At 53.7% G+C, this 12,239-nt stretch overlaps 1 protein-coding gene across 2 annotated transcripts in view; it reads left to right on the top strand.

Annotated features, from left to right (window-relative positions):
- Positions 1 to 12,239, top strand: part of SEZ6 (seizure related 6 homolog) — a 45,193-nt gene that overhangs the window by 16,785 nt on the left and 16,169 nt on the right. For both annotated transcript variants that reach the window (XM_037070085.1, XM_037070086.1), the window contains exons 2-3: positions 4,002 to 4,667; positions 5,132 to 5,265. In XM_037070085.1, coding sequence (XP_036925980.1) covers positions 4,002 to 4,667; positions 5,132 to 5,265 — 800 coding nt within the window. The remainder of the gene's footprint in view (positions 1 to 4,001; positions 4,668 to 5,131; positions 5,266 to 12,239) is intronic.

Genomic DNA, 12,239 nt, shown 5'->3' with positions numbered 1-12,239 from the left:
GCCTCCTCTGAAGTGGTAGGGGGGGGGGGGAGGGGAATGGTGTTTCCCAGACCCACCTTCGTGGGCGCTGCAGCCTTGGGTTGGGGCAAGGGCGAGAGTTGAAGGGGGGGGGGGGTGCGCGCGGTAGGTCGAGGAGGAGGCTGCGAGGCAAGCAAGAAAGGGGGAGTACATTCCTGTGTTCAGGTACTAGGTGGACTGGGCAGTTGGGAATCTTCATGGGGACAGTCTTGCTGTCGGCCAAGGCCCTGGTCACTGCAGCCCTACATTGGCTGCATTTTGCAGGGGTGCAGTACTGTCTTCCACATCTCAGCCACACAAGGAACGTGGTCCCCAGAGAAGAGGCCTTACCCTGGACCTGCACCCTCCCCACCCCCTCCAGAGGCCTGCCTGTCAGCAATAACCCAGGCACAGGACTGCCCAGGGACTGCCCAGCGGCAGCATGGCCTCTCTCCCCCAGCACCCCTGCAAAACTGCTATTAGAGCATTCAGATTCTCACTGGAACCCCTCTAAGGCACCCATTTTACAGCCAATGACATAAAAACTTGCCCAGGCTCTCTGGTTTTCTATTGGCAGAGCTGGCATTTGAACTCCCAGGGCAATTCTGTGCCCTCGCCCTGTGGGGCAGTGTCACAGGGTCTCTGGTTTGGGTCCCAGACTCAGATGTACTATGGGCACAGGGTGGGGGCTCCCCAGGTCTCAACCCAGCTTGGCTCAGGCTCAACCCAGGTCCAAGATCCCAGAAACTATGGCCCCAGCTCCACTTCTAATCTGCATGAGACCTTGGACAAGTCTGTTCCTCTCTAGGCTTTTCCTCCACTGGCTAGAATGTTCTCTGCTGGGTAGCTCCAGTCTCTTCTCTTGTAAAGCAGGCTGGTATGAAAAGACTAAAGCTTTTTTTATTTAAACAGTAACAGCCATCTTTTTCTTTTTAAAGATTTTATTTATTTAATTATCTTTAGAGGGGAAGGAGAGGGAGAGAAACATCAATGTATGGTTGCCTTTTGTGCGTCCCCTGCTGGGAGTTGGCCTGCAAGGAACCGGTTTGCAACCCAGGCATGTTCCCTGACTGGGAATCAAACCTCGAACCTCTGGTTCACAGGCCCGTGCTCAATCCACTGAGCTACACCAGCCAGGGCTGAAAAGACTAAAGCTTTGAAGCCAGATCAATGTAGGTTCAAATCCCAGCCCTACCACTGTGCCACCAGGGGCAAGTCTTCACCTCACCTCTCTGGCTTCAGGTTCTTTGTAATGTGAGAATAAGATTCTCATTTCGTAGAGTTGTAATGTCAATTAAATAATACAAGATCTGGGAACAGCCTGACTCAGTGTCTGGCACACAATAGGTACCTGATGAGACTGGGCATCTGGATTGCTGACATCTCCTTCTGCTGTCCCCTGCATCACATACTCTGCCCCTTTGTCGGTCTCTGCACCTTTGAACTCAGTCAGCCCACTCAGAGAGAAGGTGGCGGGGGAGTGTCACAGGGCCTCAGGCTTCCACCAGAGTTAACCAGATGCCCTATTTCTAGAAATGGCTTGTCTCCCCAAGATTATCTTACCATCTCTGACAGTGGGTGGCACTCTCTGGGACCAAGTGGCAGCTGATTGCAGAATCAATTTGCTCGTTTGATATGCTATCTCGATCCCATTTAACCAAGTTCTCAGTCCCCCCAGATAACACAATCAGTGCAATCGACAGTGATGGGGGGTGCCCATTAGTTCAGCTCCACTGCCCAGCACCCACCTGGCAGCCAGCAGGAGGAGCTGTGCCTGCTCTGGTCCCTTCCCGGGGAAGAGGATCTCTTTGCACTCCCTCTCCTTGTGAACATTCCCACAGGTACCTACCCTGGGAGCCACAGGCCCCTCCCCTTATTGGGCAATCTTGGAAAGGAACACTGGAGCTCCAGGGGCTGGGAGAAAGGCTCCTCTTCCTTGCGCCATGCTAAGGTCAGTCTTAGCTCACCTGGCAAAGACCTCGTGACATCTGGGGAGCTGGTAAAAACAGCAGCCTTGTTCAGCATGGCATTGCCTAGACCTTCCATCATTGACTCAGATGAAGACACAGGGCATTGGCGACCATCTGCTCCAGGGGGTCTGAGCCTGGCTGGACATCTAATGTGGGCACTGTGTTGTCAATGTCTGGCACAGAATGCCAAGGCACAGATGGCCTGCTTTAGTGGGCATCTCAGGAGATAGGGGTTGGTTCTGGTTTCTCAGGGATTCGAGGCACCAAATCCCTTCTCACCTGGAGGAATGGAGAGCTCCCTGACCTGTATCCACCTTCCTCACCCCGGTCTCCTCCCTCCTCCCATTTGTCTGACACATCAGAGCTGCCACAGTCTCTCGAACAGAATGTAGGCCATCTGCCACTTCTTCACGCCTGCCAATCCATGGGGTGGGTGTGAGCTTGTGGAACGACACCCACCCCCAGGCATGCAGAGGAGCCGACCTTCTCCTTGCAAACTATCTCGTCCTGGCTGTTTCCCTTTAAGTCTTCATGTAGCCATTTTGAGAGATGTTAGAATCAAAATATCCTCCCAGCCTCCTCAGAGCTGGCGAGATTCCACAGGAGCTGAAGCCCTGGCTGGTGTAGCTCAGTGGATTGCGCACGGGCCTGTGAAGCAAAGGGTCACTGGTTCGATTCCCAGTCAGAGCACATGCCTGGGTTGCAGGCCAAGTTCTCCCAGTTGGGGGCATGTGAGAGGCAACCACGGGAGCTGAATCTGGAGCCAGCATCCATTGACCTTTTCCTAATAGTTAAGGATCTGGGGAGCCTAGTGTGCCACAAGCAGAGAATGCATCATCTCTCCAGCTATGTGGTTGGATAAGTCAATATAATCGATAGCAGAGCAATCTCAGACCAGCAACAGCAAATAAGTTTCATCTTCCATAGCCTATCTGAAACATTGGCAGTGGCTGCCTGGAAAAGCCTGTTCTTAGAAGGATTCTGAAGTCCCATGTGACCTCAGCAGGAAATGGCCAAAATTGCTTAATAATGTCTGCTATGGATTAGAAAGTGGATGGGTAGCATGCCAGCTGACCATTCTATCATCCCTGCTTTAGACCCTGCCCTAGGTAGACCCTGGCTAGTGTCACAAGAAAGATAAAGGGAATTCAGATGGACATATCAAATGGTGAAGGGAAGTAATATTATCTCAATTAATCCTAAAAAGAAACCAGGTTATTTGCCTGAGGCCGCACAGCCCCATAGCGGAGGATTCGGGATGTGAAGCCACACATGCTGTACTCCAGAGTTTAATCTTTCCTGCTCTACTCACACGATTGTCCTGGGACGAGGTGAAAAAGAGAGAGAGATACCAAAGAAAGAACTGAGAAGCGGGAGAAATGTGACTGAGACAAATGGAACCCTAAGAAAGATGTCATGTACACATACATGAAGGAATCTAAAATAAAATCCCAAATATATGAAGCATTTCCTGAGACTAAGGACCAGCAGTTTCACTGAGAACAGAAAATGAACCCTGATCTCAGGCAGAACGGTCACTGCGGAGGGAGGAAGCACTCTCGCCAAGGGCATCACGTCCCGTCAACTAACTGGTCATGTGACTCGGAACAAGTCACCTTCTTTCTCTGGCCTGTTCTTTGACATCCGTCAAATAAGGCCTTTGAGCTACATTAGGCACATCAAATATTTATTTGTCGTCAGTCTGAGGAACTAAGCATGGCTGCCTAGAGTGCTTTATCGAGAAGGATTTTGAGGCGAAAGTGAGAACAGAAAATAGTGCAATAATAAATAGGTAGTAATGTCCACTTCTGGTGCTGGAGGGGAGGGGATAGCTCGTATGCCATCCTTGAAGTATGTGATAACATCTCATCTCCAGATGTAAAAGTCTATGGTTCCCTGATGCTCAAGGGTGAGCACACTCCCCAAGGCTGTCTGTCAAAAGAGAGATGAATCTCCTACTGTCTGGAATGGGTGTGATGCTGCTCTCCATGGGGCGAAGGGTGGGGAACCTCTGATAGTCCATTTTTATTCCAGGTCTCTCCTCAGAGGCCCCAACCATGGTGGAAGGCCAGGCGCCAGGCTTGGAGGAGACGTATGGGGAGTTGACAGCGGCCCCCACACCTGACCAGCCGGAACGAGGCATCCACTTCGTCACAACCGCCCCCACCCTGAAGCTGCTCAACCATCACCCACTGCTCGAGGAGTTCCTACAGGAGGGGCTGAAGACAGGCGAGGAGCTGAGGCCAGCGCTGCCTTTTCAGCCTGATCCACCTACGCCGTACACCCCAAGTCCCCTTTCCCGCCTGGCCAACCAGGACAGCCGCCCAGTCTTCACCAGCCCTACTCCAGCTGAAGCTGTGGCACCCACTCAGCCCCAATCCAGGGAAGGACCCTGGAGCCTGGAGTCGCAACCCCCTGTGCTTCACATCACAGCTCCCCTACCTCCAGGGCCCAGCATGGCTGTGCCCACCACAGGCCCAGGGGAGAGGCCTGGTACTACGCCCCCTAGCAGAACATGGACTCCAACCCAAGAGGGTCCTGGAGACATGGGCCGGCCATGGGCTCCAGAGGTCATGACCCAGACCACAGGCCTTGGGATCGAGGGGACCGCTGCCACCCCCACAGCTTCAGGGGATGACGAGGAGACCACCACCACCACCACCATCATTACTACCACTATCACCACAGTCCAGCCAGCAGGTCAGCTACTTGCTGGCTTACAGATCTGGATATGAGAAGGGGGGTGGCTGTGGGGCCTAAATTCCTCTCTCCATCATTGTGCCAGTTGGCCTTGCCCTTTAGTACCAAGGGCCAGAATGCAGGATGCATGTGGATTGGAACCAGATAGACCTGGGTTCAAATCCTAACTGAAAGCAACTATGCTTGGAATTTCTTTAACCTCTCTAAGCCTCATTTGTAAAATGGCAGTAAGAATGCCTAACTCACTGAGCTCTTGTGAGAACTGAGATAAGATCACACACAATAGGTGCTCGAGAGAAGGTGGTCCCCTTCTTTCAACATGAAATAGATGTCCTAAGAGGTGGGCCTTACCCCCCACACACATATGCACACACACACACACACACACACACACAGAAGTCAGCCTTAGTTGGACCCACTTCTCCAGGACTGGGCTTAGCCTTGTGTCTCCTCCTGCCTCTCAGGCCCTTGTAGCTGGAACTTCTCAGGCCCAGAGGGCTCTCTGGACTCCCCCACGGCCCCCAGTTCACCCCATGATGGCGGCCTGGACTGTTTCTACTACATCTCTGTCTACCCTGGCTACGGTGTGGAAATTAAGGTGAGTGACCTGGACCGAGCAGGGACAAAGCTGGGGCGAATGTGTTCTCTTTCCAGAAAGGTACCAGCTATGGCGGGGGCGGGGATGCTCAGGGACATCAGTTGGAGAGGGGCCTTAGGCCAGGGCTAGGCCGTGGGCCTAAAACATGGTTGAACTCTGGACCAGGGAGCAAAGAGGCTACTGCTCCCCCTCAGCAGTGTGCTAGGTTGAGAGGGCTGCAGCATGCCTGTCCTCGTCCCTAAGGGGTTTGATCGGGGGCTCAGGAGAACCCGAGGAAGGGGCTCTTATCTCAGTGGATAGGGCATTGGGTAAATGTCTGAATCTATGTAACTGAGTAGAGAGAACACAGGGCTGCTTGCCATCCCCTCACTCGGTCATTCCTTCAGCAGATGCTCCCTGAGCAGCTCTTCTGGCCCAGGCCCTGTGCTGGCTGCTGGGATGCAGAGGTGGGGAGGCAGACACCTCCACACCATCAGAGAGGTGACAGCTGGTGAGGGAGTCAGCCCTCCAGCCCCAGCCTCCTGCCCCCACCTCCTTCAGCCACCTCATCCCTTTGAATCCCCGAACTCTCTCTTAATCCCCAAACCTGAGCCTGTAGGTCCTCTTGGATGTGCCACAGGCTCCCCACCCTCCACATGCCCCAAACCTAGCTCTTCCTTTTTGTTCCTTCAACCTGCTTATCACTCAACTCCTGTCCTCAGAGACTGACCCAAACCAGTCAGAAACCTGGAGTAGGGCCACTGCAGTGCATTGTGGATGGCACCTTGGAACTGTGCAACGTGAGGTCAACTTGGCCCTTCCCTCTCCCCCCCCTAGTCCCCTCAGCTCACACCCACATTCTGTCACCTTGACACTCCCCTAAACTCAGCTCTGCTTGCTTCTCCCCTCCATTCCCACAACTGCTACACCCTCCAGCTTCCACCAACCCTCCCCCAGATCACATAGTGACTACCTCCTGGTCACCCCATGCATGCATGTCCCCACTATCCTACCTTCATCTACACTGCAGTCATTTTTCTCAAATGCAATCCATCCTCCCCCAAGGCCAGCCCCTCTGGGCCCATCTTGAGCCCCTTCCTCCCTTGTTCTCTACTCTTGCACTAAACTGCTGGCAGCTAACTGAACGGGCCAAGTCCAACTTCCTCCTCAAGCCCCAATTGTACATGCTGGGCCCTCTGCCTGGGAGAGCTGTCCTACTGTCCCCTCCCTTAGCACTGAACACTTGCATCACCTTCTCTGGGAATTCTCTCCTGCTCCTCAAAGCCTGAGGCATCCCCCATCCTAGATATTATTCTGCCTTCTGTCACTCTGTTTATAGCTGTCCATCTCCCCCGCTAAGCTGTGAGAGCCTTGAGCAGTACCTTGGAATAAGGAGCCCAGAATGGGTTCTCCACTGAGTAAGTGGACAGTTGAATACAGGAAGGAAGGAAAGCAGGAGGTGACAGTTGACAAATTAGGAAGGAACTGAGGAGTACAGGAAAAGGGGAAGAGGAGGAGTCCAGGAAACAGGGCAGTGCTACCTGTTCCCCATTCCCCAGCAGCTCCCCACGTGTCCCAAAGCCCCTGTATCTGGGCCTAGAGCCAGCTACACCTGTCCTAGGGCAGCACCTCCGGCCCTCTCGACGAGGGTGTCAGGTCCAGGTCTCTGAGCCAGGCCCTGCAGAGGTGAGGGCCCTCTCCCACCACTAGCAGGCCCCTCCCCTTCTTTCTGTAACTGCCATCCTGCTCTGTCAAGCCCTGTGCCCCCCACTCTAGGCTGACTGGGAGGGTAATTAGGAACAGCCACCATTACCCCGAGCCAGTAGCACTCGGTGCTGCTTAATTAAGGTAATTAATGTAAAATCATCACCTAATGAGAGGTAGCACAGGCTGTGGATCACCAGGTGGAAGGCACCAGCTGCAGGTGTGGGGAAGGGGGTTGGCAGGGGCAGATGCCAGGCTGGGTGACCCCCTGCAGACTAGCTCCGCCTGCCCCTAAGTCTACCAACCCCACTGAAGCCCACTGGGTGAGGCTGGGCTCAGTCCTGGTACTTTCCACAAAGGAGCAAGTTGTTGGCTTTGCCTGCCCCGGCCCTGGCCTGGGCACAAGCCTACCCCCTTGATGCCCACCCCCTCATGTAAGCCATGTCTGTTGTTGTCTGCTGCCACATTTTTATCATCAGAATGCAAAAGCCGTTACCAGGCAACCTTGAGAGGAAGACCTGCCACAGCCCTGGATGGCCGTCAGGAAATGTGGCAGGCGAAGCTGGCCCCACCCTCCACCTCGCCACCGTGGGGGAGATTCTCTGGGGACCTTGTGGGTCTTGGTGGCCTGAGACAGTCTGAGGCCAAGACAGGGAGGGTCGAGGGGAAAGAACAGACTCAGCCCGGCTGAAGCAGGACTTAAGCTTGTTCTTTCAGGGCCAGTTCAGGCAACCTCTACTCCTACCTAGGCCTCCTGGCTGCACCACACAGGCCACTTGGTGACACTCTACACCGATACCAAAAAGCTAGTTGGAAAAATCAAGACCAGCAAATAATATATATTCTTAAATATTTTATTTATTTAACTTTAGAGGGGAAGGGAAGGAAAGAGGGAGAGAAATATCAGTGTATGGTTGTCTCTCGTGAGTCCCCTGCTGGGAACTGGCCTGCAACCCAGGCATGTGCCCTGACTGGGAATCGAACCGCGATCGTTGTGGTTCGCAGGCTCGCGCTCAATCCACTGAGATACACCAGCTAGGGCAGCAAATAATATTTTTTAAAAAGTGGGGGGTAATGCCCAAGGTCACTCCATTAATCACTGACTAATGTTTTTTATGAATGAATTTATTCTGCACCTATAACTTGAGCAATTACCTGGTGCCAGGCTCTCTGCTAGGGGCTGGGAACACAGCACTTCACAGTAAGTGGAGGAGACAGAAGTCGTAAACAATGACCACAGAATGCTCCCTGCTGCTGGGGATAGGGGTGGGGGTGGGAAGCACAGGGGACTGTGGGAATTCCAGAATGGGGTACACTTTGCCAGCCTGGAGCTGGGGTCAAAGAAGGCTTTCAGGAGGTGACAAAACCTGCTCTAGGACCTGAAGGAGAAAGGTCAGCCGCCAAGCCTGGGCTGGAAGGCAACAGCTATGGTAGACTGGCCCTTGAAGGCCGCAGAGCAGTTTTCAGACAGGAGCAGGAAGTAGGCGGAAGGGCTTCTGGATTACACTCCCTCCAGAGGCTAGGCCTGAGCAGTATCCTCCTGCCTAGTCAGGGCTGGCAGGGGTCCAGGCCATGCTGGGCACTGGAGGTGGGATAAGTGAGGCAGCTAGAAGGCCTGGAAGGCAGCCCATTGCTCCTTCAGGCTTGGGGAAAGGTTTGTGACCTCTGCCCATTGCGAGTAAGTCCCAGCCTGCCCCTCCATGAACTCACAAGTTTGGCTAAGGATAGGCACAAGGGATGGAGTCTGGGCAAGAGGGGTGGGAGGAACCATGGGAGGAGAGGATTATCCTAAGGGCCCACAAATCGCACCCCTGTGTAGGTCAGCCTGACCTCACGCTGAGCCCCTGCCATGGGACCACATCCTTGGCTAAAGCCTGGGGCCCTGGGCAAGACACTTTTAATTTCCTTTTCCTGAGGAGCAGCCTCAGGGGTTCCAGAATCCCTAACAGCCCAGCTCTGGACCACAACCCCTCATAACCTGTTTCGTGCCCTGTCCCCCACCTCCCTTCAGGTCACTGCAGCTCTTTGTGGGTGCTGAGACCCAGGGTCTGAGCTGCCTACCGTGACAGCAGCAGGTCAGAGAAGTCTTGCTTCTTTCAGCAGGGGTTCAGGCACTGGGCTGGGCTCTTTCTTGAGATCCAGAGAGGCCCCTTTAGGACTGGTGGGCACAAGGCCATGTGGGTCCACCTCCTCTCCAGGCAGCCAGTCTCCCCTGGGGTCTCCAGGCCTTTCTGGGCCTGGTGCATGCCTCAAACTGTGCTTGGCATTCCAAGAGCCTTCCCACTGCCAGCCCCCATCTTGGTTTGGCTGCTCCCTGTACCATCTGGAGCCCAGGCACAGCTGCCCACCATCCCTGCTCTAGTGCCCCAGGTGGCCCCATTGGAGTGAACATACTTCTTCCATGCCAGGCCAGCTGCCAGTCTGATGGCCAAGCCACCCCGCCCTTCTAGGCCAGATCAGGACCAGTGCCAATGTGGACACCAGGAGTAGGGTGGTAGGTCAGTGAGGTGAGATTTCCGGCAACTCCCTCCTTGCTGGCTCCTGGAAGGTCCATCTGAGGGTGCTCACAGGATACAGGCAGCTCCAACCCCGTGCATTTAGGCCCCTCTCTCCATCCGTAAAGCAGACCCTACCCCATAAGGCTCTGTGAAGGAGCATCAGTTCAGACGCCAGCACAGAGGCTGTCACATAGGACTGAAGTTCCAGTCTTGGCTCTGTACCCATCTCCTGGCAACTGGACTAAGCCCCTGGCATTTTGGGGGCCTCAGTTTCCCTCTCTGTAAAAGGAGATTGAACCAGATGATACAGAAGGCACCTCCCAGCCAGTCCTGAGCGTGGCTCCTTTTTCTTGGTTCAGAAACCTTCTTCATAGGCCAGACTGGACAGTGGCACATCGGGCCCTTGACTCTGCTTCTTGCTTCCTAACAGCTACAGAACCTGGGCCCGAGAGAGGGTGGCTCCCACGTACAGTGCTTCCCAGGCAGGGCTCTGGCAGACCTGAGGGTGGGGTGGGTCCACAGCCAGCTCACTGTTTTTACCAGGTTTTACCAGGGTAGGACCCAGGTCTCCTCAAAAAAGGGAAACAGCCCCGGCTGGTGTGGCTCAGTGGATTGTGTAACAGCCTGAGAATTGAAAGGTCGCTGGTTCGATTCCCAGTCAGGGCACATGCCTGGCTTGTGGGCCAGGTCCCCAGCTGGGGTTGTGTGAGAGGCAACCTATCAATGTATCTCTGGCATGTTTCTCTCCTTCTCTTTCTCACTCCCTTCCCTTCTCTCTAAAAGTAAATAAACACAATCTTAAAAAAAAAAGAAAGAGAGAAGGAACTGTTAGTGCTGTGCCCACTCTGTGCTGAGCCCCTTATAGGCAGGATCTAACTTAATCCTCACAACCCCATGAAGTGAACATGATTATCCCATTTCACAGATGAAACTGGGTTCAGAGAAGTCATGTGACTTGCCCAAGGATCTCTCAACTTGCCAGTGATGGAGCTGGGATTTGATCCCAGCACTTAAGAGCCGCTGTCCTTTGCCTGGCCCAGATTAGCCTGGATGTGGCAAATCCAAAGAGGGAGTTCAGGTGGGAACATTGTGGGGGCTCTACCTCTCACCCCTCTTCTTGGCCCAGCCCTACCTGCTCCTATAGGACACCCACCTGGAATTCTCCCAGTTTGGGAGAGGGACCTGGGGTGCCGCGCATGAAGGCAAAACACTGGACCAGGAACCAGGAGTTCCAGCCTGGAGTCCTGGCTTTGCCTCGGAATTACTTTGTGCCGCAAAGAGGACATCTCAGCTTCTCTGATTAAGTGTTTCACTTATCTACACAGTTGAAGTAAACACAGCCTCTCCTGCACCCCTTATTGAGGTTTTATGAGATTTGAGAGGATAATGGGTGTAAAAGAGGTTTGAAAAGTATAAAGGGTCTCATGGGAAAAATCATGATTCTACTATTGGCAAGGAGCACATGAATATGAGAGACCGCACATACGTGAGAACACACTCATGCCAGGACATGTGTTTGAGGGAGCTGTGTGCATGCAAATGGGCCTATGTCAGAGTACACGTGTGTGCTGGTGACCAGGAAAGGGTCAGCTCCAGTGTTGGGGAGCTCAGGTGCTCGGAGTGGGGCTCACACACAGTCATCCTTGAGCTCACACAGCTGTGTGCAGTCATATTAGGGCAATTGTGTGCAAAGACTTGTGGCACTATCCCACCTGAGTTACACCATTCAGGCATGTTCCAGAGACCCGACTGGCAGTTTCCTTGAAGGTGGACAGGCCAGTCAAGGGTGATGATCTGGGGGTTGGCAGAGGGCAACCTGAAATCTCCCCACTTCCCATCCAGGAAAGAGTCAGTCCCCTCACAGTAGCTACATTTCCTTCCTTGAACTGACCCAATGGTTAGTATTAGACAATTTAGAGTCCTGTGGGAATTGTCCTCATCTCCCTCTGCTTCTCTCCACCCCCTGCCTGGCCCCAGCTCCCCTCTTGTCACCAGCTAGGGATATGGGAAGACAGCCCTCATAAGCAGAGCTGACATTTCAATCTGTCTCCCAAGTTCTGCAGGTGCCTGAAAATTGCATCGAGACTTCTCACCAGCCTTATTCAACACCCAGCCCTGTCTGGCCCCTGTCAGGCCTGGCCCTTAAACAAGCAACAGATTACATTCCAACTACAGCAGCAGGCCTGCAAGTGGATCCCTGAAACCCAAAGGACCAGGCAGTCTCTGGCTAAGAACAGAGCACCTTCTGGCTGTGGTCCCCAAGCAACCTGGGCTCACTCAGTTCCACCTGCTCATCACAAACCTTACCACCAGGCTGGACTAGGAGTCAGGCTAGCTGAAGGGGGCATTGCCTTCCCCAGATCAGCTCCCAGTTTTCCCACCTTGACAGGCTTCTGGAGGGGAGGATGGCTGGTGAGAATGTAAATGTCAACATCTTGTGAAAAGCCAGGTTAGGCCAAGATTCTCCTTTTTGCTACACCTGGCAAGCCTGGGACCTGGGAATAAAGATGTCTGGAAGTCTGTCAGTCTGCAGGTGACAGCCCCATGAGGTTGATAGGAAAGGAGCAACATTGCCCCCAGCGAAGCAAGACTCTGCTACTTAACACCTGTGTGTGACCTTTTGCAAGCTCCTTAGCCTCTCTGTTTACCTATGGAGATTTTACCACCCACCGTATACAATTGTGGTGAGGATGCAATAATACCCATAAGTAGTATAAGGCTGGCTCAACAGTTACAGGTGCTCTGTAAATGGTTGTTGCAACGCTGCTGCTGCTGCTGCTGGCAGAGCAGCAG

The sequence above is a fragment of the Sturnira hondurensis genome, unplaced genomic scaffold, assembly GCF_014824575.4.
Source record: "Sturnira hondurensis isolate 20B ecotype Veracruz unplaced genomic scaffold, ASM1482457v3 Scaffold0018728, whole genome shotgun sequence".
Taxonomy (NCBI): domain Eukaryota; kingdom Metazoa; phylum Chordata; class Mammalia; order Chiroptera; family Phyllostomidae; genus Sturnira; species Sturnira hondurensis.
Note: the sequence above shows the minus strand (reverse complement) of the source record. Positions and strands in the feature narration are given on the sequence as shown.